Source organism: Canis lupus, chromosome 7 (genome assembly GCF_011100685.1).
Source record: "Canis lupus familiaris isolate Mischka breed German Shepherd chromosome 7, alternate assembly UU_Cfam_GSD_1.0, whole genome shotgun sequence".
NCBI classification, from domain to species: Eukaryota; Metazoa; Chordata; class Mammalia; order Carnivora; family Canidae; genus Canis; species Canis lupus.
The window spans coordinates 69,439,887-69,467,305 of NC_049228.1; the positions used below are offsets into that span (position 1 = coordinate 69,439,887).

At 36.1% G+C, this 27,419-nt stretch overlaps 1 protein-coding gene across 8 annotated transcripts in view; it reads left to right on the plus strand.

Moving 5' to 3' along the window:
* The window catches only part of SMCHD1 (structural maintenance of chromosomes flexible hinge domain containing 1), a 146,299-nt gene that overhangs the window by 19,048 nt on the left and 99,832 nt on the right, over positions 1 to 27,419 (plus strand). For all 8 annotated transcript variants that reach the window (XR_005362603.1, XR_005362604.1, XR_005362605.1 and 5 more), the window contains exons 6-10: positions 15,234 to 15,348; positions 15,476 to 15,595; positions 23,085 to 23,251; positions 25,566 to 25,656; positions 26,368 to 26,578. Coding sequence is in view for 5 of the 8 variants with exons in the window: in XM_038543713.1 (XP_038399641.1) it covers positions 15,234 to 15,348; positions 15,476 to 15,595; positions 23,085 to 23,251; positions 25,566 to 25,656; positions 26,368 to 26,578 (704 nt within the window). In the remaining 3 variants the exon portion in view is untranslated. The remainder of the gene's footprint in view (positions 1 to 15,233; positions 15,349 to 15,475; positions 15,596 to 23,084; positions 23,252 to 25,565; positions 25,657 to 26,367; positions 26,579 to 27,419) is intronic.

The following is a 27,419-nucleotide window of genomic DNA, read 5'->3' on the forward strand; positions in this document are numbered from 1 at the left end:
GTAACTACATCAACATGGTTTTATAGTTACTGCTTTATGCACTTTTATCTAAGATAGAAGAATTGTAAAAGGACAATCTTCAGTAACTATTTTGGGCAGATCTACTAGCAACAGATTCCTTTAGTTTTTGTTTATCTGGGAAAACCTTAACCTATCCTTCATTTTTGAAGGTTGATGGGTTTTTTCTTTTAACACTTTGAAGATGTTAGCGTATTGCCTTTGGTTCCATGGTTTCTGATAAAGAATCAGCTGAGTATCCCTTGTGTGTGACTAGTCTCTCTGATTTCAAGATTCTTTTTGTCTGGCTTTTAATAGTTTGATATTGATGTGTCTCGGTTTGGATCTTTTTGAGTTCATTCTCCTTGGTGGTTGTTGAACTTTTTGGATTTGTAAATTGTTTTTCATCACATTTGGGGAATTTTTTGGCTCTTATTTCTTCAGATAATCTTTCCTTCTTTGGCTCATGTTATCGATATATCAATATGCTTGATAGTGTTCTATATGTCTCTGAGGTTCTGTTCGTTTTGCTTCATTCTTTTTTCTTTTTGTTCCTCAGACCGAGTCTCTCAATTGACCTCTATTTAAGTTCACTAATTCTTTCTTCTCCCAAATCAGATCTCCTCATGAGCCACTTAACTGAATTTTACCTTTCAGTTATTTTTTCTTTAAATAGCAGAACTTTCATTTGTTTTTTTTTTTTAAATAATTTCTATCTCTTGTTCTCTATTGGCTGAAACATTGTTACTGTTCTCATACTTCATTATTTACTTCATGATTTCTGTTCATCGAATGCATTTATTTACTTATTATTTATTTTTAGATGGCATTTTATTAATTTTTTTTAAAAGATTCTATTGATTTATTAATGAGAGACACAGAGAGAGAGGCAGAGACTCAGGCAGAGGGAGAAGCAGGCTCCATGCAGGGAGCCCTAAATGGGACTTGATCCTCGGTTTCCAGGATCACGCCCTGGGCTGAAGGCAAGCGCTAAACCGCTGAGGCACCCAGAGATCCTCACTGAATGCATTTTAAAATAGCTGATTGAAACTTTTGTCTTGTACGTTCAGTGTCTGGGCTTTTTCTGATACAATTTCCGTACTGCTATTTTTCCTGTGTATGGGTTGTACTTTAATATTTTTGTCATGGCCCAATGTTTTTGTTGAGAATAAGACCATTTGAATAATAAAGTATGGCAGCTCTAGAAATCAAATTCATCCCTTTCCTCAGGGCTTGTTGTTTGTTGCTTCTGGTTGTTGTTGTTGTTGTTGTTGTTTGTGTAGTTACCCCTCTAATTCTGTAACATCTGTATTATTATTTTTTTAAGATTTTAAAAAATTTATATGAGAGAGAGCATGTATGAGGGGTGGGGGTGGGGGAAGGAGAAGCAGATTCCCTGTTGAACAGGGAGCCTAATGTGGAGCTTAATCCCAGGACCCTGAGATCATGACCTGAGCTAAAAGCAGACACTTAGCCAACTGAGCCACCTAGGCACTCCTGTAACATCTGTCTTCTTTATCTTGTGTTGTCACTGAAATCATTATGTAACTTAGTGGTCAGCTAATAATTGGACATTTCCCTAAATGTCCTGAACCATTAAGTCTTTCCAGCTTTTGTCAAGGGATTCTATCTACATATTGGAGTATGTTTTTAATGCTCTTACAGGAACTTCCTGGCCAGGAAGTTTACAACTGTGTCTTAGTCTTTAGTTCTTGCTTGCACAGAACCTCAAAGTCAGCCAGAAATGAGAGATTAGGGCCTTCTGAATGCTTTCTTGAGCATGTATATAGCCCAGTATATGAGTATGACTTTTTCTAGTCTCTTGAATATGCTGGAACTTTTAAAAGTCACTATGGACCTCTCATTCTCCAGCTTTTCCTTGTAAGTTTTTGGCCAGATTCTTATTTTCTCCTGATTATTTTCATTGCCTTAGTCAGCTGTGATCATAAACAATTGCCACTGATTGTTTTTGACAAATGACCCAGTGAAAAAGTGGTTCATAATGATTAAGTTCTGAGTTAGGTGAAATAAAGACAAAGCCTACAAGTGGAGGTTCCTAGGGAATTGTCAGACAAATCTAATAATGACAATTGTATGAGGAAGGGGCTTTGGGGGAACTCCAGGGACTCTGGGGTGGCTGGTTTCCACCATCTATTACAAGGCTATCAGTTTTCAAGGCTTCTGTGGGGCTGGTGAGAAGAAAATGGGACAGGGCATGTAAAAACACCACAGAGCTCACTGTTCTTACTGAGATTCAGCTGTGTATCTTGAGTAAACGCATCTTGGATTGTTCCAAGCCTTGAAAATGTTGATTTTGACAGTGTTTTCAGATGTTCTCATTGTTTTTATCAATGAGCAGTTTTTCATAGATTCATACTCTACCATTATGGAAGTGTTTACTTTGTTAACTGATTTTTGACACATGCATTCACCTGTGTAATCTAAACCTCTATTGACATGTAGAACATTACAAGAATAGAAAATGTGCTCATCATCACTCAGGCTCTATTATAATCATTGTCTTAGAAGTTAAATTAGATACCTAAGAACGTGTGTTCACTTAATTATTTTGTGGAAGAAAGAAGTAACACATTAGGTCTGCTGGGTGGTCTTAATTCAGATGTGTTAGATTAGAGCTACTTTCTGCACTTTCAACTTGCTCAGCAATTACAAGGTTCTCAATTTAGGGAGCTAATGGTTTTGGAAAATAAAAATAGCATGCCACATGGCTCACTTCCCTTGCCATTTTTTAGGCTATAGAAATAGACCCTCGACAGGATTTACCCTAATTTTCCTAAAGAAAAAACTCCTCTGTCTTCAGTATATTTCTGCTAATTAAGATGAACTTTCATTTACTTTGATATTTGTGCTGTTTGAATTCAGAGGGTGAGTATGTAATATTTAGGCATCCTACTTTAATTTGGTTATTTTCATTGTGTCACACAGATTTATTCCAGAAGCTGTAATAGGAATCTGGCCATTTGTCAGTTATGTTGAAGGTGAATCTTTCTTTATTGTGGGGTTATTCCCTTTGGTAGATTTGAGACCGTGAGATATAAATATACATATGTAGTCACTCTACCCTATTTCCTGGCAACCACTTATATTATTTTTAGTTTCTTTTACTAATTTGATTACCTCTCCTATTCCTTTTTCTTTCTTCCATCCCCTTTTGTGATTTGTTTCCTTGCAATTTTGTTTCTCTCTTCTAATGGAATACTCTTATTTCAAAAGATATAGTGTCATTTTACATGTATCAAGAATATGAATGAGATATTTTTTGAAATTCTTTTGTACTGTGATGTGAATTTATTCCTGAGGGAAGTGATTTTCTAAATTCTCCAGAAGATTGCTTCTGTAATGCAAAATTTATCTTAAGGTCTTAGATTATTTTCCTCTTTTACTTACCTTTATGAAGGGGTATTTACATAAGCCTTGAAGGTGAATATAGGAAACTTTGTGGACTTATTTACAGAAGTCTGGAACCTACTAGAGGTTTGTATTCTCAACCTTTTTTTTTTTTTGCCATGATAGAGTTTTTGTTTAGGTTAGGTTTGCATGGATGGTTTGGGTTGAAAGGAGACTTATTTCCTGGTGACTATGTCCATTCCTTCTCAGTGAACAGAATTTCTTAGTTTTGAATCAATTTAAGTATGTGTGTGTTGTTTTATCTCTCAGCTCCTCTCTCTCTAAACTTTTGTATACTTCCCATATATGTTTTAAGATATATTTGGGGGTGGGCAGCAGGTATTTTCAGCCTCTTTCCTAGTATTGCCATAGTAATTAAAGTCTTAGAACCCGTTTACTTTTTCTTAAAGATTTTATTTTTAAGTTACCTCTTCAACCTACGTGGAGCATGAACTCACAACCTCAAAAGCAAGAGTTGCGTGCTTCAGGTGCTCTGACTCATTTTTTATTTTTCTTAATAGATGTAAGGTTCATAGAATTTGATTAATTACAAGTTTTGGTTTATAACAGTTCATCAATTCAGGCATTGAATTTTTTAAGGTTTATTTATTGAAAAATTTAATAAGCTGAATAACCAGAATTTACCACCCAAGCCAATGAGTAGCACATTTTCTGTAACTTATATCTGTGTGCTCCCTTGTTTTCGTTTTTCTTCCCACCAAAGTTAATCACTATATTGAATTGTTTTTATTTTTTTAGAAAACCTAGTTTTGTTTGGTTTTTGATGCTGCAAAAAATGATAGTCATACTATTTGCAGTTCTATGAGGGACTTGTATTTTCACTTAAAATTAGGTTACTAAAAGTTTAACTTTGTGTGGGTTTGTAGTTTATTCTTTTTCATAATCATTAATGTTCTTTTGCATATACTTAAATCATACTGTATCCAGTCTCCAGTCAGTGAGCATTTGGATTCTCCTAATCACAGTTATTAGCATTATGAGTAGTATACTATTGTCCTATAAGTTGTATGATTGTTTGTGCATGTGTGTGTATAACTGTTATGTAGTGCTATATATGTTTGCCAGTCCAAATCTACCTAAGTTCTTAGATACTAGAAGGGAATTTGTGGGTTTTGAAGATGAAAGCTCCAATATACAAGGTAATGGCAAATTGTTCTTGTTGTTTTAGAGATTTTATTCATTTAGAGAGAGAGAACGGACTAGAGGGAGAGAGAGCACAAGCCTGGGACGTGCAGAGAGGATCAGGGGGAGAGGGAGAAGCAGACTTCCTGATGAGCAGGGAGCCTGACTCAGGGCTCAATCCTGGGATTCTGGTATCATGTCCTGAGTCGAAGGCAGATGCTTAAGCAAATGAGCCACCCAGGCTCCCTGGCAAATTGTTTTCTAGTGTGATTATATTTATTTATTCACACTTCCATCACTTACAAAAGTTTGAGTTTTTTTTTTCTTTTTTGAAAGTTTGAGTTTTTAAACTCACTTAGGAAGCCATTCGAGTCTATTAAGCTTCTTGCAGGAGGAATTTTTAACTATTGCTTTGATTTCTTTAATAGAATTAATAGGAATATTTAGGCTATTATTTACTTACTTTTGGTAAGTTATATTTTACTCAGTCCATTTCATTAATTTTCAAGTTTATTAGTGTATAGTTATAATGTTTTCAAAGAAACAATGTTTGCTTCAATAAATTAAAAAAATGTTTTCTGGTTTCAAATTCTTTGATTTCTGCTCTTATATCCTTCTTGCTTTGGGTTTATTTTAGCTTTTTTTGTAGTGTCTTGAGTTGTGGAAGTTTAGATAAATCTCAAATAATCTAAGATGAATACTTTGTGCTATAAATTTACTTTTTCTCTTTATTATTATTATTTTTTAAAGATTTTATTTTATTTATTCATGAGAGGCACAGAGAGAGAGAGGCAGAGACACAGGCAGAGGGAGAAGCAGGCTCCATGCAGGGAACCTGACATGGGACTCCATCCTGGGTCTCCAGGATCACGCCCTGGGCTAAAGGCGGCACTAAACTGGGCCATCGGGGCTGCCCTTATTATTATTTTTTGAGAGAGGGAGGTGGAAGAGGGGCAGAGGAATAGGGAGAGAGAGAATCTTAAGCAGGCCCCAAGCCCAGTGTGGAGCCTGATGCAAGGTTTGATCTCACAGCCCTGAAATATGACTGGAGCTGAAATTAAGGTCAGATGCTTAACTGACTGAGCCCCTTAACCCAGGTGCCCCTAAAATTTTCTTTTAAGAACTACTTTCACCACATCTCACAAGTTTTGATAATACTATATATTGATTTTCCTAGAGTTTGGTGTATTTTTTATTTCCTTAGCAACTTGTTCTTTGATCTATAGATTGTTTTAGGAATTTTACTCAATTTCCAAGTGTTCTTAACATACTTTCATTTTGTCTTTATGTTGATGTCTAGTTTGATTTTATTATGGTCAGAGAACATACTCTATATATACTCTTTGAAATGTGTCAAGATTTGTTTTGTGCTCCAAAATATCTGTTTTGGGGAATTTTCTGTGTTTCCTAGAAAAGAATATGTATTCTGCTGTGGTTGGGAGGAGTGTTCTGTAAATGTCAGTTTGATTCCATTGGTCGGTGATGTTGTTTAGTTCTTTTATATCCTTGCTGGTTTTCTGTGAGGTGGTGACTAAGGGAGGGATATTGAAGTTCGCCACTTATATGCAGGTATGTATATTTCTTTTTTCAGTTCTCTGAATTTTTGCTTTGTATATTTTGAACTTGTGTTATTTTGTGTATACATATGCTTGTTATACATTCTTGGTAAGTGCATCCTTTTATCATTATGTAATGCTATTTTGTCCCTGGTAATTTTCTTGCTTTGAAGTGTAATGGTACATTAAATAGAATTGGCATAGTGAATTAAAAAAGTAACCCAACTGTATATTGTTTACAATAAACTCATTTCAAATATAATGTTATAAGTAGGTTAAAAGAAAATGGATGAGAAAAGATATACCAGGCAAAATATGAATGAAAAAGAAAAGCTGACACTTTTTAAATTCACTATGCCAATTCTATTTAATGTACCATTACATTTACTATGATTATTGTTATATATATTAGGCCTTAAGTATGTCCTGTTATAACTTCTATTTATTCCCTTTATTTTTCATTTCTCTTCTCAGACCTTTTTATGTATTACTTGAACATATTTTTCTATTCTATATTTTACTATTTTCTTTTTTTTAAATTTTTTTATTGGAGTTCAGTTTGCCAACATATAGCATAACACCCTGCTCATCCCGCCAAGTGCCCCCCTCAGTGCCCATCACCCAGTCACCCCAACCCCCCGCTCACCTCCCTTTCCACTACCCCTTATTCATTTCCCAGAGTTAGATGTCTCTCATGTTTTATCACCCTCACTGATATTTTCACTCATTTTCTCTCCTTTCCCTTTATTCCCTTTCACTAATTTTTATATTCCCCAAATGAATGAGACCATATAATGTTTGTCCTTTTCCGATTGACTTATTTCACTCAGCATAATACCATCCAGGTCCATCCACATCGAAGCAAATGATGGGTATTTGTCGTTTCTAATGACTAATATTCCATTGTATATGTAGACCACATCTTCTTTATCCATTCATCTTTTGAGGGACACTGAGGCTCCTTCCACAGTTTGGCTATTGTGGACATGCTGCTCTAAACATCGGGGTGCTGGTGTCCCGGCATTTCACTGCATCTGTATCTTTGGGGTAAATCCCCAGCAGTGCAATTACTGGGTCGTAGAGCAGATCTACTTTTAACTCTTTGAGGAACCTCCACACAGTTTTCCAGAGTGGCTGTACCAGTTCACGTTCCCACCAACAGTGCAAGAGGATTCCCCTTTCTCCACGTCCTCTCCAACATTTGTTGTTTCCTGTCTTGTTAATTTTCCCCATTCTCACTGGTGTGAGGTGGTATCTCATTGTGGTTTTGATTTGTATTTCCCTGATGGCCAGTGATGTGGAGCATTTTATCATATGCTTCTTGGCCATGTCTATGCCTTCCTCTGTGAAATTTCTGTTCATGTCTTCTGCCCATTTCATGATTGGATTGTTTGTTTCTTTGCTGTTGAGTTTAATAAGTTCTTTATAGATCTTGGAAACTAGTCCTTTATCTGAGGGGTCATTTGCAAATATCTTCTCCCATTCTGTAGGTTGTCTTTTAGTTTTGTTGACTGTATCCTTTCTTTTGCTGTGCAGAAGCTTTTTATCTTGATGAAGTCCCAATTATTCATTTTTGCTTTCGTTTCCCTTGCCTTCATGTATGTACCTTGCAAGAAGTTACTGTGGTCAAGTTCAGAAAGGGTGTTGCCTGTGTTTTCCTCTAGGATTTTGATGGAATCTTGTCTTACACTTAGATCTTTCATCCATTTTGAGTTTATCTTTGTGTCTGGTGTAAGAGAATGGTCTAGTTCCATTCTTCTTCATGTGGCTGTCCAATTTTCCCAGCACCATTTGTTGAAGAGACTGTCTTTTTTCCAGTAGATAGTCTTTCCTGCTTCGTCGAATATTAGTTTACCATAAAGTTGAGGGTCCACTTCTGGATTGTCTATTCTGTTCCATTGATTTATGTGTCTGTTTTTGTGCCAGTACCACACTGTCTTGATGACCACAGCTTTGTAATACAACCTGAAATCTGGCATTGTGATGCCCCCAGCTATGGTTTTCTTTTTTAATATTCCCCTGGCTATTCAGGGTCTTTTCTGATTCTACACAAAGCTTAAGATGATTTGTTCCAACTCTCTAAAGAAGTCCGTTGTATTTTGATAGGGATTGCATTAAATGTGTAAATTGCCCTGGGTAACATTGACATTTTCACAATATTAATTCTTCCAATCTATGAGCATGGAATATTTTTCCATCTCTTTGTGTCTTCCTCAATTTCTTTCAGAAGTGTTCTGTAGTTTTTAGGGTATAGATCCTTTACCTCTTTGGTTAGGTTTATTCCTAGGTATCGTATGCTTTTGGGTGCAATTGTAAATGGGTGCAATTAATTTACAATTGATTAATCAATCAAGAAATTGATTCCTTAATTTCTCTTTCTTCAGTCCCATTGTTAGTGTATAGAAATGCCACTGATTTCTGGGCATTGATTTTGTATCCTGCCACACTGCTGAATTGCTGTATGAGTTCCAGCAATCTTGTGTTGGAGTCTTTTCCGTTTTCTATGTAGAGTATCATGTCATCAGCAAAGAGGGAGAGTTTGAATTCTTCTTTGCCAATTTGAATGCCTTTTATTTCTTTTTGTTGTCTGATTGCTGAGGCTAGGACTTCCAGTACTATGTTGAACAGCAGTGGTGAGAGTGGACATCCCTGTCTTGTTCCTGATCTTAGGGGAAAGGCTCCCAGTGCTTCCCCATTGAGAGTGATATTTGCTGTGGGTTTTTCATAGATGGCTTTTAAGATGTTGAGGAATATTCCCTCTATCCCTACACTCTGAAGAGTTTTGATCAGGAATGGATGCTGTATTTTGTCAAATGCTTTCTCTGCATCTAATGAGAGGATCATATGGTTCTTGGTTTTTCTCTTGCTGATATGATCAATCACATTGCTTGCTTTATGAGTGTTGAACCAACCTTGCATCCTGGGGATAAATCCCACTTGGTCATGGTGAATAATCTTCTTAATATATTGTTGGATCCTATTGGCTAGTATCTTGTTGAGAATTTTTGCATCTGTGTTCATCAGGGGTATTTGGTGGGGTCTTTGTCTGGTTTTGGAATTAAGGTGATGCTGGCCTCATAGAATGAATTTGGAAGTACTCCATCTCTTTCTATCTTTCCAAACAGCTTTAGTAGAATAGGTATGGTTTCTTCTTTAAACATTTGATAGAATTCCTCTAGAAAGCCATCCTGCCCTGGACTTCTGTGTCTTGGGAGGTTTTTGATGACTGCTTCAATTTCCTCCCTGGTTATCGGCCTGTTCAGGTTTTCTATTTCCTCCTGTTCCAGTTTTGGTAGTTTGTGGTTTTCCAGAAATGTGTCCGTTTCTTCTAGATTGCCTAATTTATTAGTGTATAGCTGCTCATAATAAGTTTTTAAAATCGTTTGTATTTCCTTGGTATTGGTGGTGATCTCTCCTTTCTCATGATTTTATTAATTTGAGTCTTCTCTCTCTTCTTTTTAATAAGGCTGGCTAATGGTTTATCTCTCTTATTAATTCTTTCAAAGAACCAACTCCTGGTTTTGTTGATGTGTTCCACAGTTCTTCTGGTCTTGATTTCCTTGAGTTCTGCTCGAATCTTTTTTAATTCTCTTTTTTTTGCTGGGTGTAGGATCTATTTGCTGTTTTTTTCTCCAGCTCCTTTAGGTGCAAGGTTAGCTTTTGTATTTGAGTTCTTTCCAGTTTTTGGATGAAGGCTTGTATTGTGATGTATTTCCCCCTCAGGACGGCTTTTGCTGTATCCCACAGATTTTGAACGGTTGTATCTTCATTTTTATTAGTTTTTGTGAATCTTTTTAATTCTTTAATTTCCTGGTTGACTATTTCATCTTTTAGCAGGATGGTCCTCAACCTCCACGTGTTTGAAATCCTTCCAAACTTCTTCTTGTGATTTAGGTCTAAATTCAAAGCATTACGGTCTGTAAATATGCAGGGTACGATCCCAATCTTTTGGTATCGGTTAAGACCTGATTTGTGACCCAGTATGTGGTCTATTCTGGTGAAAGTTCCATGTGCACTTGAGAAGAATGTGTATTCATTTGCGTTTGGACGTAAAGTTCTGTAAATATCTGTGAAATCCATCTGGTCCAGTGTGTCATTTAAAGCTCTTGTTTCTTTGGAGATGTGTTTAGAAGATCTGTCAATTGTGGAAAGCGCTATGTTCAGGTCACCAAGAATAAGTGTATTATTATCTAAGTATGTCTTTGGTTATTAATTGATATACTTGGCAGCTCCCATATTTAGGGCATAAATATTCATGATTGTTAGGTCCTCTTGTTGGATAGATCCTTTAAGTATGATATAGTGTCCTTCTTCATCTCTTACTACAGTCTTTGGGATAAACTTTAATTTATATAAGGATGGCTACCCCTGCTTTCTTTTGAGGACCATTTCAATGGTAAATGGTTCTCCAAACTTTTATTTTCAGGCTGTAGGTGTCCTTACGTCTAAAATGAGTGTCTTGTAAACAGCAAATAGATGGGTCTTGCTTTTTTATCCAGTCTGAAACCCTGTGCCTTTTGATGAGATCATTAAGCCCATTCACGTTCAGTTACTATTGAAAGATATGAATTTAGTGTCATCATGATACCTATTCAGTCCCTGTTTTTGTGGATTGTTTCCTTGGACTTCCTCTTTCTTTTACAGAGTCCCCCTTAATATTTCTTGCAGAGCTGGTTCGGTGGTCAGATATTCTTTCAGTTTCTGCCTATCTTGGATGCTCTTTATCTCTCTTCTGTTCTGAATGAGAGCCTTGCTGGATAAAGTATTCTTGGCTGCATGTTCTTCTCATTTAGGACCCTAAATATATCCTGCCAGCCCTTTCTGGCCTGCCAGGTCTCTGTGGAGAGGTCTGCTGTTAACGTAATACTTCTCCCCTTAAAGGTTAGGGATTTCTTGTCTCTTGCTGCTTTAAGGATCTTCTCTTTATCTTTGGAATTTGCAAGTTTCAGTATTAAATGTCAGGTGTTGAGCGGTTTTTATTGGTTTTAGGGGGGATCTGTCTATCTCCTGGATCTGAATGCCTGTTTCCCTTTCCACGTTAGGGAAGTTCTCAGCTATGATTTGTTCAAATACACTTTCTGGTCCTCTGTCTCTTTCGGTGCCCTCTGGAACCCCAATTAAACGTAGATTTTTACTTTGAGGCTGTCATTTATTTCCCTTAACTTATCCTCGTGATCTTTTCATTGTTTGTCTCTTTTTTCCTTAGCTTCCTTCCTTGCCATCAACTTGTCTTCTATGTCACTCAGTCATTCTTCTGCTTCGTTAACCCTCGTTGCTAGGACCTCCAGTTTGGATTACAGCTCATTTAATTGATTTTTAATTTCGCCTGATTAGATCTAAATTCTGCAGTCCTGAAGTCTCTTGAATCCTTTATGCTTTTTTCTAGAGCCACCAGTAGCTTTATAATTGTGCTTCTGAATTGGCTTTCTGACATTTAATTGTAATCCAAATTTTGTAACTCTGGGAGAGAGTACTGTTTCTGATTCTTTCTTTTGTGGTGCGTTATTCCTTCTAGTCATTTTGCTCAGTGCAGAGTGGCCAAAAACAAGTTGTACTGGAAAAAGGAGAAAGAGAAAAGAAAGGGGGGGGGGTTTGACAAACAGAAAACAAAAAATAAGAGGGAGTATCCTCTGATTCTGTATACTGTAAATCCCTCGACTTCCCCTGGAACTTTCCAGTGCTGCTTGGTCAATAACTTGCTTTTCCCCTGTCCTTCTAGCTGGTCTTCTGTGGGAGGGGCCTGCTGTGGTGATTCTCAGGTTGTGCACCCGCGGGGGGCTGCCCCGTCCCCTGCCAGGTGCATGGCTCAGTGGGAGCTGTTTATCCTGTGCTGCCCCTGCTCAGTCCCAGGTACAAGGTGACACCAGGAGAAACAACAACAGTGGCGGCGACCAGCTCTCCGGCTCTGGAGTCAGCTCCTGCAGTTAACTACCGCAGCTCCCAGTCCGCAGGGGCCTGGATGCTCCAGGAGTAGGGGGCACTGATCTGTACAGCTCGGGGGCACCCGGCAGCAGGAGGGTCCTTGCTGCCCTATGTCCTCTCGGCCTCCTCCTGTCCGGGGGGAGCGCTGGATGTTGGACTGTGTCCCCCGGCAACCTTGAGTCCACGACCTGCACTGCTGGAATCGTGCTCCTCGGACTGTGCAGTCCCCTCCCCACAGAGCCGCTGCCTGAGCCACCCCACCTGAGCTGCTCCTGGGGGCCCCGCCGAGCTTGCACTCCAGCCGTTTAGGGAGCTCGGCCCATGGTGTGCAGCACGCTTTCCCGCGCAGTTCCTCTGTTAGTGCCCCTGGGAGCCTGAGGGCATCCCTACCTCCTGCAATCCAGCCCGAGTTCCCTGGGAGCGCCTTTCTATCCGGGAAGATTGGTGTTTCTGCTTCTCCCAGCCTGGGGTTTCCTGCCCTCAGGGCACTCGCTGCCCGGCCTTTGCCTGGCTCCTCGCAGGGCCCCTACCCCTGTGATCCTTTTTTATTTCTTTATTTTTTTCCTGTCTTCCTAACTTGATAGAAGTGTGAACTCTTCACACTGTAGCATTCCAGCTGTTCTCTCTTTAAATATCAGGCTGAATTTGTAGGTTTTCAGGATGATATGAAAGTTATCTAGGTAAAAAAAAGAAAAAAAAGTTATTTAGGTAAGTTGGTGGGGACAGTTGACTTGGGGACCCTACTCTTCTGCCATCTTGCCCCCCTCTCTACTATTTTCTTTATAAAGTGATTTTGAGTATTTTTTTGTTTGGTGTGTATGTGTGTGTGTGTGCACGCGCGTGCTCTAGGGAATCCTGTATTCATACAAAACATTATATGTACTAATAAAGCTATTTTACCATTTAAAGTAAATTGAAAGTGAAGTATTACCAAATTATTTAGGCTCCTTTACTCTCCCCATTTATAATTTAGTGTTCTTTGTTTTTTAAAAGATTTTATTCATTTAAGAGAGATAGAGAGCATGACCAGGGAGTGGGGAATCGTTAGAGGGAGAGGGAGAAGCAGACTCCTGGGAGCCTGATGTGGGACTCCATCCTGGGACCCTGGGATCCTAAGGCAGTTGCTTGACCAACTGAGCCACCCAGGCATCCTATAATTTAATTTTCTTAAGTATTACCTCTATACACATTGAAAACCATATCAAATAGGGATATTTTGATTTTAGCAGTCTAAATTAATTTTAAAAACTCAAGAGGAGAAGAGTGGTCTGTTTAATTTATCCATGTATTTGTTTTATTGCTTTTTCTTCATTTCCTGGTAATAATCTTTTATCAGCATTTTTTTTTTAAGACTTTATTTATTTATTCATGGCAGACACAGAGAGAGGCATTGACACAAGCAAAGGGAGAACCAGGCTCCATGCGGGGAGCCCGATGTGGGACTTAATCCCGGGTCTCCAGGATCACGCCCTGGGCCGAAGGCGGCGCTAAACCACTGGGCCACCAGGGCTGCCCAGTCTTTTATCAACATTGATGTTAATATAGTTACTCCAGCTTTCTTTACATTAGTGTTAAGAATGCTAACTCTTTTTCCAACTTTTTAACCTATTATTTTATATTAGGCAGCATTTACATGTGTCTTAAAATTTCAATTTCTGCCTTTTATTTGGGGTGTTTGAATCAATTACATAGCTTTAATTATTGCTGTTTGTTCCTGGCTTTTTTATTTCTACCTTATTTCAAATTGAGTATTTTGCGTGTTAATTCTATTTTATTGCTTTGTTGGCTTACTAGTTGTTACTCTTGTTCTACTGAGAATTTTAGGAATCAAAGTATGTATCTTTAATTTGTCATAGTCTATCTCAAGTACTATTATACCACTTGACATAGAATATTAGTATATCACAACAGCATTATACATGCCATTTTTCCTGTCTTGATCTTTTGTTTTTACACATTTTACATTGATATTTATTAAATATTGAACTGTATTCTGGTTTTCCTTTTTTCTTTTTTTTAAGATTTTATTTATTTATTCATGATAGAGAGAGGCAGAGACACAGGCAGAGGAAGAAGCAGGCTCCATGCCAGGAGCCTGACACAGGATTCGAACCCCGGACTCCAGGATTGCGCCCTGGGCCAAAGGCAGGCACCAAACCGCTGAGCCACCCAGGGATCCCTCTGGTTTTCCTTTAAACAAGATTCCTTTCCTCTAGTTAATTGATACGTCATTACCTTATATATTTACCCTTTATTTATTTATTTTTTTGGTGAGAGTATTTTTAAGTTTTACTTGCTTAGCAGATACCCATTATACACTAATATTAGTGACTAGATCCTCAGACTTTACTCATCTCATACCTGAGAGTTTTTATTCTTTTATAACCTCTCCCTATTTCCTGCACTCCCCAGTTTCTGTCAACCAATATTTGTAGCTTTTTCCATTTTCTCTCTCTTTCTTCTATAACTACACTTTTGTGAGGTATTTTCCTTTAGTCCGTCATGTCTTTTATACCCATTTTGATATTTTCTGTTCCTTTTTTTTTATTTCTTATGGGTAAGTTCTTTGAATATATGTCTTTGTATTCCCTAATTCTTGTTAGCTATGCCACGTCTGGTCTTCTGCTTTTACATTGAGTGTATTAGGGGTTCTGGCCTCACCCCTAATTGTTTATATCTGATACTGGGAAATGATGTCCCTGGAGAGCTAGCCTGTATTTTGGGAGACTAGGGATGCCTAATCTCCAGAGTGTTGTTAATGGTGCCAACAAGAGGTTCTTTTGTCATAATACATGGAAATAAGATTGTCATTGCTATAATTCCTATATTCTTCAGAGAATATTTTTATAAGTTTTGAAGCAGTAAACAATTTTGAAGGGCAGCAGGATATATATTCTTTAGACAGTAGATATTTATTTGGTCTTGTTTGCTGAAAGAGTTTATGATTTAGTAGGATGGGCCCTAGAATGTGGATTTCTTGAGTTTTTTGCTGATGCTGATAACACAACTGGTCTGGGGAATACATTTTGAGAACCACTGGATTAGATGATATTTTGACATTGGGCTGTGATTCTTTTACCTTGATTAGGGGTGTTGTTTAGCGTGGGAATAATTTTATTAGCTCTTAATAAAAGTTCTGTAACAATTTCCTTTGGTGCCTAAGTTAAGTAGCTTTTTTAAATTCACTGCATTAATGTTTTATTTTAGTGATCATTCAGGATATGTTCGTCCAGTACCGGTGCCACGCAGTTTAAATAGTGATATTTCCTATTTTGGTGTTGGGGGCAAACAAGCTGTTTTCTTTGTTGGACAATCAGCCAGAGTAAGTAAAAAGATTTCTTATAAATGAAAGTTGATTAAAAATATTTTGAGGTTGATTCTGTTTAAATGTGTTAACCAGTTTAACTTTTAGTTAGGAATTTTTAAAAGTACTTTTAAATATTTAACAGATGATAAGCAAACCTGCAGATTCCCAAGATGTTCATGAACTTGTACTTTCTAAAGAAGATTTTGAGAAGAAGGAGAAAAATAAAGAGGCAATATATAGTGGCTATATCAGAAACAGAAAGGTATGATACATTTTTAACTTACTATAAAGTTGTTAGGTTGGACATAGAGAAGTTTTTTTTTTTTTTTTTCAATTTATATCTGAGATAAACTATTGCTTTAAAAACTCAAAGTATGGCATTTTCAAATTACGTTAATTTTCATTCTTTTTCCTTTTGTCATGTGAATAGCAAAAGTGACTATTTACATGCTTTTTCAGGCTGAAAGTCTTCAGACAGCAACTTATTTCATAAATCTAGCTTCCTGGAAATTGCTCATAAGATTGTAAACTTTTTTCCTTCACTGAGATTGAATTTTAAAATCTTTTTTGGTCTAACAATTTCAAATTAGAATAGTAAGTGTTTATAGGATAATGGGCTTTTAGGAAATCAGAGCTCCAGAGAAAAAAAGGAATAATTTCTGTTAGAAATTTGCATTCAGATTCTAATTTCAATGAGCAGAATGTTAACAAATTTGTGTCGTGGTGGTGAGTATATTATATTTATTATTTTATTCAACTTTTCTCACTTGAAACATTTTAGAATTTTTTTTAAATCTTTAAAAAAATTTATTTTTAAATAGGCTCAATGCCCAATGTGTGGGACTTGAATTGATGACGCTGAGATTAAGAGTCATGTGCTGTACTGACTGAGCCAGCCAAGAGCCCCTAAAATCTTTATTTATTTTAAAGTAATTTTTAATTTTGTAAATTCTTTTCTGGTTCTAAAATTATAAAAATGTACGGGAAACTTAAGTAAATATATAGGAAACTTAAATAAAAATTATCTCATTCTGGGAAGATATATCTAATTGACTAGTAGAATTTCTAGTCTGACTTTTCTATTATTTGTTTACAGGGGTTTTTTTGTATTCTTTTTAATTCCAATGTTAACATAGAGTGTTACATGTTAGTTTCAGGTGTACAATATAGGGATTCAGCAATTCCATATATTACTCAGTGTTCAAAGATAAGCATACACTTAACCTGAAACTGACATAACATTATGTGTTAACTACATTGGAATTAAAACCTCCTTATTGGCATCTTGAGTTGCGGGTGGGGGGGGGGGATCTACTCTTAATCTCCTTCATATACTTACTTACTATTTATTTATTATTTTTTATTTTTTTTATTTTTTATTTTTTATTGGTGTTCCAATTACCAACATACAGAATAACCCCCAGTGCCTGTCACCCATTCACTCCCACCCCGCGCCCTCCTCCCCTTCTACCACCCCTAGTTCGTTTCCCAGAGTTAGCAGTCTTTACGTTATGTCTCTCTTTCTGATATTTCCCACACATTTCTTCTCCCTTCCCTTATATTCCCTTTCACTCTTATTTATATTCCCCAAATGAATGAGAACATATAATGTTTGTCCTTCTCCGACTGACTTTCTTCACTTAGCATAATACCCTCCAGTTCCATCCACGTTGAAGCAAATGGTGGGTATTTGTCATTTCTAATAGCTGAGTAATATTCCATTGTATACATAAACCACATCTTCTTTATCCATTCATCTTTCGTTGGACACCGAGGCTCCTTCCACAGTTTGGCTATTGTGGCCATTGCTGCTATAAACATCGGGGTGCAGGTGTCCTGGCGTTTCATTGCATCTGTATCTTTGGGGTAAATCCCCAACAGTGCAATTGCTGGGTCGTAGGGCAGGTCTATTTTTAACTTTGAGGAACCTCCACACAGTTTTCCAGAGTGGCTGCACCAGTTCACATTCCCTCTAACAGTGTAAGAGGGTTCCCTTTTCTCTGCATCTTCTCCAACATTTCTGGTTTCCTGCCTTGTTAATTTGCCCCATTCTCACTGGTGTGAGGTGGGATCTCATTGTGGTTTTGATTTGTATTTCCCTGATGGCAAGTGATGCAGAGCATTTTCTCATATGCGTGTTGGCCATGTCTATGTCTTCCTCTGTGAGATTTCTCTTCATGTCTTTTGCCCATTTCATGATTGGATTGTTTGTTTCTTTGGTGTTGAGTTTAATAAGTTCTTTATAGCTCTTGGAAACTAGTCCTTTATCTGAGGGGTCATTTGCAAATATCTCCCATTCTGTAGGTTGTCTTTTAGTTTTGTTGACTGTACCTTTGCTGTGCAAAAGCTTCTTATCTTGATGAAGTCCCAATAGTTCATTTTTGCTTTTGTTTCTTTTGCCTTCGTGGATGTATCTTGCAAGAAGTGACTGTGGCCGAGTTCAAAAAGGGTGTTGCCTGTGTTCTTCTCTAGGATTTTGATGGAATCTTGTCTCACATTTAGATCTTTCATCCATTTTGAGTTTATCTTTGTGTATGTGAAAGAGAGTGGTCTAGTTTCATTCTTCTGCATGTGGATGTCCAATTTTCCCAGCACCATTTATTGAAGAGACTGTCTTTCTTCCAATGGATAGTCTTTCCTCCTTTATCGAATATTAGTTGGCCATAAAGTTGAGGGTCCACTTCTGGGTTCTCTATTCTGTTCCATTGATCTATGTGTCTGTTTTTGTGCCAGTACCACACTGTCTTGATGACCACAGCTTTGTAGTACAACCTGAAATCTGGCATTGTGATGCCCCTAGATATGGTTTTCTTTTTTAAAATTCCCCTGGCTATCGGGGTCTCTTCTGATTCCACACAAAACTTAAGATAATTTGTTCCAACTCTCTGAAGAAAGTCCATGGTATTTTGATAGGGATTGCGTTAAATGTGTATATTGCCCTGGGTAACATTGACATTTTCACAATATTAATTCTGCCAATCCATGAGCATGGAATATTTTTCCATCTCTTTGTGTCTTCCTCAATTTCTTTCAGAAGTGTTCTATAGTTTTTAGGGTATAGATCCTTTACATCTTTGGTTAGGTTTATTCCTAGGTATCTTATGCTTTTGGGTGCCATTGTAAATCTGATTGACTCCTTAATTTCTCTTTCTTCAGTCTCATTGTTAGTGTATAGAAATACCACTGATTTCTGGGCATTGATTTTGTATCCTGCCACGCTGCCAAATTGCTGTATGAGTTCTAGCAATCTTGGGGTGGAGACCTTTGGGTTTTCTATGTAGAGTATCATGTCATCGGCGAAGAGGGAGAGTTTGACTTCTTCTTTGCCAATTTGAATGCCTTTAATGTCTTTTTGTTGTCTGATTGCTGAGGCTAGGACTTCCAGTACTATGTTGAACAGCAGTGGTGAGAGTGGACATCCCTGTCTTGTTCCTGATCTTAGGGGAAAGGCTCCCAGTGCTTCCCCATTGAGAATGATATTTGCTGTGGGCTTTTCACAGATGGCTTTTAAGATGTTGAGGAATGTTCCCTCTATCCCTACACTCTGAAGAGTTTTGATCAGAAATGGATGCTGTATTTTGTGAAATGCTTTCTCTGCATCTAATGAGAGGATCATATGGTTCTTGGTTTTTCTCTTGCTGATATGATGAATCACATTGATTGTTTTACGGGTGTTGAACCAGCCTTGTGTCCCAGGGATAAATCCTACTTGGTCATGGTGAATAATTTTCTTAATATACTGTTGGATCCTATTGGCCAGTATCTTGTTGAGAATTTTTGCATCCATGTTCATCAGGGATATTGGTCTGTAATTCTCCTTTTTGGTGGGGTCTTTGTCTAGTTTTGGAATTAAGGTGATGCTGGCCTCATAGAACGAATTTGGAAGTACTCCATCTCTTTCTATCTTTCCAAACAGCTTTAGGAGAATAGGTATGGTTTCTTCTTTAAACGTTTCATAGAATTCCCCTGGGAAGCCATCCGGCCCTGGACTTCTGTGTCTTGGGAGGTTTTTGATGACTGCTTCAATTTCCTCCCTGGTTATTGGCCTGTTCAGGTTTTCTATTTCTTCCTGTTCCAGTTTTGGTAGTTTGTGGCTTTCCAGGAATGCGTCCATTTCTTCTAGATTGCCTAATTTATTGGCATATAGCTGTTCATAGTATGTTTTTAAAATCGTTTGTATTTCCTTGGTGTTGGTAGTGATCTCTCCTTTCTCATTCATGATTTTATTAATTTGGGTCTTCTCTCTCTTCTTTTTAATAAGGCTGGCTAATGGTTTATCTATCTTATTAATTCTTTCAAAGAACCAACATATACTTACTTTTTAAAAATATGTATTTACATTTTTGAGTCCACATTTTCTAACATTTTGAATATTTCATTTTGTAAAATATTTTCATGTACAGACACTTAATAGCTTCATAGTACTTTGAGTGTATTGTAATTTATTCTATTGAGCATTTAACTTATTTAAAGGATTTTGTTATAATTATGAAGGCACTGCTATGAATGTCTCTGCATAGCGTTTTGCACAAATTAGTTTTTTCTTTATGCAGATTATAGAATTTTAATAGTGTGACAATGAATTTGAACTTTTTAAATATTCATGGTGTAGATTACAAATTGCTTTTGAAAAGGTTAAATCCAAATCAAATATATTTCCCAAAACAGTATATGGAAGTGCCTATCTGTTAATTTCCTTATTTTTAAAGAGTGGAATGGAGGGGAAGGCAGCAAATGCCAGCAATTAGGTGAAAATAATACCTTTTCTTTATAATTGGGTGAATTTTTTTCGTGATTACAAGCCACTTTTATTTTCTATATAACTTAACATTCTCCTCTGTACAGGAGAGTTCTTCATTTAGCTCATCCCACTTTTTCTTTTTTTAAATGTGTTACATTTATTACACAATTTACTTATCTTATATTTACATACTATTCCATCTTTTTCATCTTATGGTACCATCACAAAGCTCTATAAAGTATATTTGTGGAAATATTTGTCATGTTAAAACTGGTGAAAAATAAGAATTGAGAATTTAAGTCATTTTAAAAAGTTTATATGTATGATAAAATTTGGATAGAACTAATTAATGCCTCTCTTGGGTCATCATTTCTGCCATATTTTTCCCATGATTTGTGGTTAATTTGTCTTTTTTTAAATAATTTATTTATTTATTCATGAGAGACACAGAGGGCAGGGGGCAGAAACACTGGCAGAGGGTGAAGCAGGCTCCATGCAGGGAGCCCTACATGGGACTCGATCCCGGGTCTCTAGGATCAGGCCCTGGGCTGAAGGCAGCGCTAAACCGCTGAGCCACCTGGGCTGCCCTAATTTGTCTTAAGAAACATATCATGGGTCCTAATAGGCCCCAGGTCCTTTTCTTTTTCTGACCAGTCTTTTTCAGCCTACTTTTTGGTTTCTCCAACTCTTATACACAGTCTTATGTATAGAGTTGGTGGCTCTTGATTTACAACCAGGAGTCTTTCTTTTTCTAGGGTGTAATATTTATGCTTATATATATACTTTTTTCTAGAGTGTAATATATATGCATATATATATACATATACATATATATATATACACACACATATATATATGTGTATATATATATAGGAACTACTTAATACCAGTAGTTCTCAAATCTGTATTTCTTGTCAAGAGTTTTAAGATTGAGACACTGAATCAGGCTGGACTCCATTGAGGAATGGAGGAATGAGGAAATAAATCATTTTAGACACTTCAAACAGAAAAGAATTTAATAAAGGGAATTAGATGCTTGCATAATTGTTAGAAGGGTAGGAATGAACTCTTGGCTCAACCTCATTGAAGGATATCGGTAGATTCCAAATTCACCTTCAAGGGATGCTGCAGCATCTGCTATAATCACATAGGTGGAGGACCACCACTGGATCAGGAATTTAGAAACACTGCCTTATCTGTGATCCAGGAGTTGGAAAGGCCTTGCTGGCACAGTTGCTCCAACACCAAAATACAAACCTGGCTATATAACTAGTGCTGTATCCGGCTAACACTTGAAGCCAGAACCTGGATACTGGTCGTTCAAGTACCTTGCATGATGACAAAACATTCAAGAAATCTCATCAGATGGCCTTTGTCTCATTTTCCTCTTCTAAATCTTTGGCTACTACATCTATTTGGTGAAACCTATTTTGCATTCAGAACCTAAAGTGTAAGAGACCCTGAAAAGTAGACATTTTGGCTTTCCATTCTCTGCCCCCAAGGAAGGAACAATAAAAGGTGGGATGAATGGGTGCTGAATACCACGTGATCATATATGGTACATTCATTTCCAGTTTCAGTTAGATGCCTTTCCCAGATGTTCCATAAATAACTCACTTTTGGTACATCTGAAATAAATTATTATCTATAGACCTTTCCTGTTCTTTGTTATTCTCCACTTTTCTCCCAACTACCTTTGTGCAATTAACAGCATCCTCTGGCCAAGTAGTTAGTAATTGTAATCCTTGTTAATCCTTCACCATTCAATTCTGTCTTTTAAAATAGTTTTTTTTTTTTTTAAATCTATCCTCTCTTCCATCCGTTTTCACTGTTTAATTCAGCCTTTCCAGACTCACTTTGTATTTATCATCTACTTTAAACTACCTTGTTTGCCTTATACTCTCAAATCCTGCATGTTCTCATTGGGCTAGAATGTTCTAGTCATGTGCTAGGTAAATGTCACTCCTTTATTAACTCTGTTGCTCTTGGTATATATCTTTAAAATGGCACATTGTTTTGTAATCATTTTTTTCTCATTTATCAGATGGCATTTGTCAGGAGTAAGGGCACAGCTTCTATCTTCCTTGTGCCCATGTTGAGTCATAGGATTTAGAAGGTGCTTGATAAATATTTGGTGAGCATGTATTACTAGTAAACTCACTCATCCACTAGCTCTCAAAGTGTATAAAATGTATACTGTATACATATATATTTTAGCTGTAATATTGTATACTATATATCTTAGCTGTAATGTTAGTGCGTAGGAATGCATTGGAATGGTTTTGAAGGGTTTGTTTTTATTTTTAAGAAAGTGATAATATATGCTTATTTAGAAATCAACCAGTTTCCTAGATAAAATAGTTAGATGTGTATCCTTAAAACCTTTTATGTATGTAGTGACATACATAATGTGTATATGCATATAATTTAAACACATGAAGACAGTAAAAATTGAGACGTTTATAATTCATATCCTCCCTACTTATTCCCCCTTCCCAAGTCCCTTCTCTAAGCAAGCTATCAGTAATCTCTAAAAGTGGACTAGGGCCCAGGATTATTTCATTTCCTTTTAAATGCAGTCCCTTTGGGCTAAGCCAGCTGGGTTCAGGCTACATCTCAGTTTTCTTGGATATGGAGGGCTCAGCATTTATTTGTCCTGACCAAGTTAAGTAGTATCCCAGGCAAGGACTCACTCCATGCTAGGGTAAGTGTCCTCAATTTTTTTCAGCATCTTTAAACTCAGTATTTTTTTTTTCTTTTATGATTCTAAAATTGATTTGGCATTGTGGTATTAGGGTACTTATATATGCCAGTGTAGCAGTCTGTTAAAAGTATCCTGTTCTCACAGTATTTCACATACTCAGCTGATTTGTCTTGGGCCATTTTCCTTCAAAAGTTTTTTGAAGCCTGTTTATGAAACTAACCGAATCATATTAAAAATTAATGTAAATGTTATTTGTATATTACAATTAATTGTTCTAATCTGTTGTATTTATATTCACTCCCCTAGGCATCTGATTCTGTTCACATTACAAATGATGATGAAAGATTTCTACATCATCTTATCGTAGAGGAGAAGGAAAAAGATAGCTTTACTGCTGTGGTTATCACAGGAGTACAACCAGAACACATACAGTATTTGAAAAATTATTTCCTTCTTTGGACAAGACAGTTAGCGTAAGTAATTATTTGATTCAGGACATGTTGCTAAGTTCCCTTTTTAAGACAGAAAATATTACAGATGCATTGAAACCTCTTGGGTGTATACTTTGCTTCTGTTAGAAGCTTCTGTTTCATTTCCTTCCCTTCAGTACAATAAGGATTCTGAAGTTGGCATTAAAACAGTTTTCTATTCTGTAAATATTTATTGATCACCTATAGTGTATTGGTCATTATTTGAGAGGCAGGCTTTTAAGACCTATCCTAAAATAAATTTATCAAATTCGGCTCCACCACTTTCATATTCCCCTTTTGTGCTTCATAGCATGTATCATAATCTTCCATACCATGTATTTTCATTTTTTTGTCTGCTTTTCTCTGTTGAAATGTCTTTTTTTATGCACTGCTATTAACTAGTGTTTCCTATTAAAAGTAGTAGATGCTCCATAAAGGTGACTGCATGAAGTCTAGTACAATAAAAAAAATGCAAATGTGTCTATAGGACATTTTAATAGTACTAAAAATAAATCTTTGTGTATTTATTCCAGGAAAACTTTTAGGGAGTGTAACATATTCCATTAGACCAAATTATCAAAATATTTAGTGGTTCTTAGTTTATTTCCTGTGGTTATATTGCAAAGACCATTTATGGAATTGTTTCAGTAATTTGCATTAGTCCAAATTACTGAGTCTTGCCAAAATGGGTACATCTGCATGAAATTTACTTTTTTTTTATTTTTTTAAGATTTTATTTTTAAGTATAATCTCGGTATCCAGTGTGGGGCTCCAACTCACAACCCCAGGACGAAGAGTTGCGTGCTCCACCAACTGAGCCAGGTGCCCCCCAAATTTAAATTATTTAAAAACTATGGATATAAATGTATACCAACAGTTTGAAATTTTTTCTTTTACGGGAAAATTATTTTAGAAGTACCTTTTCTCTTGCTGAATATTGATGTTTATTGACTCTCTAACCCAATAATTTAATTTTTTTAAAGATATTATTTATTTGAGAGAGAGAAATGAGTGGAGGGAGAGACAGAGGGAGAAGCAGACTCCCTACTGAGCAGGGAGCCCAATGTGGGACTTTATTCTAGGACTCTGGGATCATGACTGAAGGCAGACACTTAAACAACTAAGACACCCAAGCAGCCATGTAACCCAAGAATTTTAAATAGGACTTCGGAATTTTTATTCTCTAAGTCCATATTTCATTAGCTATTTTGTAATTATTTCTTTTAGCCAAAGAAACCGACTGTACATAACACCAAACAAAGAATAACATATTACTTTAACCATACTTTGAAACCTGTTAAAACTAATTATAGCACTCTTTCTCTCTTTCTGAATGTATTGTTGTAAACTTACTGTTGATTATGATGTTAACATTTTTGAAATGCATTAAGAAAGATGTGAAGATTTTCAGTCATTTGCTTTTATCTCAGTTTTTTTAGAGTAGCTAGTATAGTTTTTTAAAATTCATATGAAGGAATATTGCAAATTCCCGTTTGAAGAGTAACCACAAACATAATGTTTTAGCCATGAATAATCTCATTAAAATATCTTTTAAAACTTAAAATGGCAAGAGTTCTGAATTGGTGATTTTTGAAGGAATAGTGTTGAATTTATTAGTTTTGTTTGGGAATGTTGATGTCAGATTGTATTGCTGTTCTCAGAGAGGAGGAAGGAGAATTATAGAATGATATTCTCATATTGAGATAATTTAAAGATATCTAATCCTACATTCTCCCTGATAGTTAAGTCCTTTCTAGAACATTCCTGACAAGTAGAATTAGAGTCTGTTGCCTTCTGGTTTTCAATTTTTTGATAAACTATACTTCTGGGAGATACAAGCTATATAGGCTTTTGATGTTGGAAAGACCTGGGTTGTAGTCTGCCTCTCTCAAACTCTAAAGTATATAAACTTCTTGCACTCCAATTTCTGTATGTGTAAAAATGAGGTATAATAATACCTGTATCTCTGGATTGTTTTTACTATTAAATGGAATACTATATTTAAGAATGCTTAGTATAGGGGCACCTGGATGGCTCAGTTGGTTAAGCATCCTACTCTTGATTTCGGCTCAGGCTATGAGATCAAGCCTCATGTCAGCTCAGAATGAAGCCTACTTGAGATTCTCCCTCTCCTCTCCTACTCTTCATGTCAGCCACCCCTCCCCCCGCCCCGAAAAGAAAAAATCCTTGGTATAGTGCTTAGCACCTACTTAAGTAAGTAATAGTTGTACAATTTTTTCTTATAGATCATTATATGAACTGTAATCTTATGAATTAAATTGAATTAAAAGTTTAAAGCTGTATTTCTATATTTTAGGCATATTTATCATTACTATATTCATGGCCCAAAAGGAAATGAAAAACATACATCAAAAGAAGTTGGACCTTTCAACAACATTGATATTGAAGTAAGATAAAATTCTTTCTTAAAATATTACAGATTATTACATATCTGTTCCACTTTCAAGTCACTCTGGATAAGAAAAAACAGTCCATAACTAGACAATCCTTCTCTCCCTGTGGTTCTCCAAAGTACTTTGGCAATTTGATATTTAAGTAAAGAAATCATTACTAGATGTATATGGTTTTTGAACCTTTATTTACTATAGTATTTGATTTCACTTTTTTCCCTGGCTTCTAAAGAGATATGAATTGTTGCTGAACAGCATGTCTCAAAGCAGAGAGAAAAAGGGATGTAAATGTTTCTTTTTGTTCATTGAAGTCTTACAGTGATGAAGTAAGATTTAGAAGCACAGAACATTTGAATATTGAGGTCTCAATATCCTTGCCCACAGATTGGAAAGAATTTCACATTCAAATCATTGTCCTACTTCCTACCTCTAAGCAAGAAGCCTTAAATGTACTCTGAGTTATCTGTTCTTCAGCTCTGCTTTGCTCTTTCTTTGTTTACGTTCTGTTATTTTAATAGTATATTATATTCCTTATTGAGATGCTACTTAGAGTTATTTAACCCATATATAAACATGTGTATATTTAATTAAGCTATATAATTACTTGTACAAATACAAGTTTTTGCCTTTTCTGTTGTTGGATCGTAATTGGGAACAAAAGTAAAGTCACCATAGAATTTAATTATTTTTGTTTTATTTTTATTTTAGATTTCTATGTTTGAAAAGGGGAAGGCACCTAAGATTGTCAACCTAAGGGAAATAGAAGATGACATGCAGACGTTGTATATAAACACAGCAGCTGATAGTTTTGAGTTCAAGGCTCATGTTGAAGGAGATGGTGTAGTAGAAGGGATTATTCGATATCACCCTTTCTTATATGATAGAGAAACTTACCCTGATGATCCATGCTTTCCATCAAGTATGTTAATCTGTTATCTTAGCTACAAAATGTAAAGTTGTGATTTATTAGTCGGGCTGTTAAGGTTAGATAAATAATAAAACTTTTTTCCTTAGGCATATCTTAAGTATTTATAAATTTTGTAATTCTTGATTTTTGTGTGAATTCACTTCCAGATGAATAAAGCACTGGCTTTAAAGAATATTACATATTCTTTACTCATGGATTTCTTAACTGAACTTCTAGCTATGGACCGCATATTTAATCCTTTATATATTCCCCATATTGTCTTCCCATTATCTTTGTAGACACTTGTAAAGAAGCTTAAACTTTATGTAATCGTATCAGTTTTTTCTGTATGCTTTCTGATTTTGTCTTGCTGTGGAAAGACTTCTTATACTTAAGATTATAAAAAGATCCTGTAGTTTTATTTTTTAATTGTTTTATGTTTAAATCTTTACTTATAATCTCCTTTTTTGTGTGTACAATGAGGTAGGGCTTTGACTTAATGTTTTGCATGTGAGTGTTTGGTTTCCTAGGACCAATTACTGAAAGTTGCTATTTTTTAAATAGTTTGAAATATTATTTTCATAATTACATTAAATTCCCCTAAGTACATAGATTTGGATTCTTTACTATAAGGTATTGATCTATTTTATATTTACATACATGAGTAATGATACTCTTGTAGCTTTATACCATGTATTAATACCTGTTGGGTAGGAAATTCACTATTCTTCTTTGAGAAAATTCTTAATCTGCTTTTCTGGATAAATTTTGGAATCACTTTATACATTCACTTTTAAAAAATCTTAGTGGAATTACTGAAATTGCATTGAATTCATAGGTTAACAGTAATAAA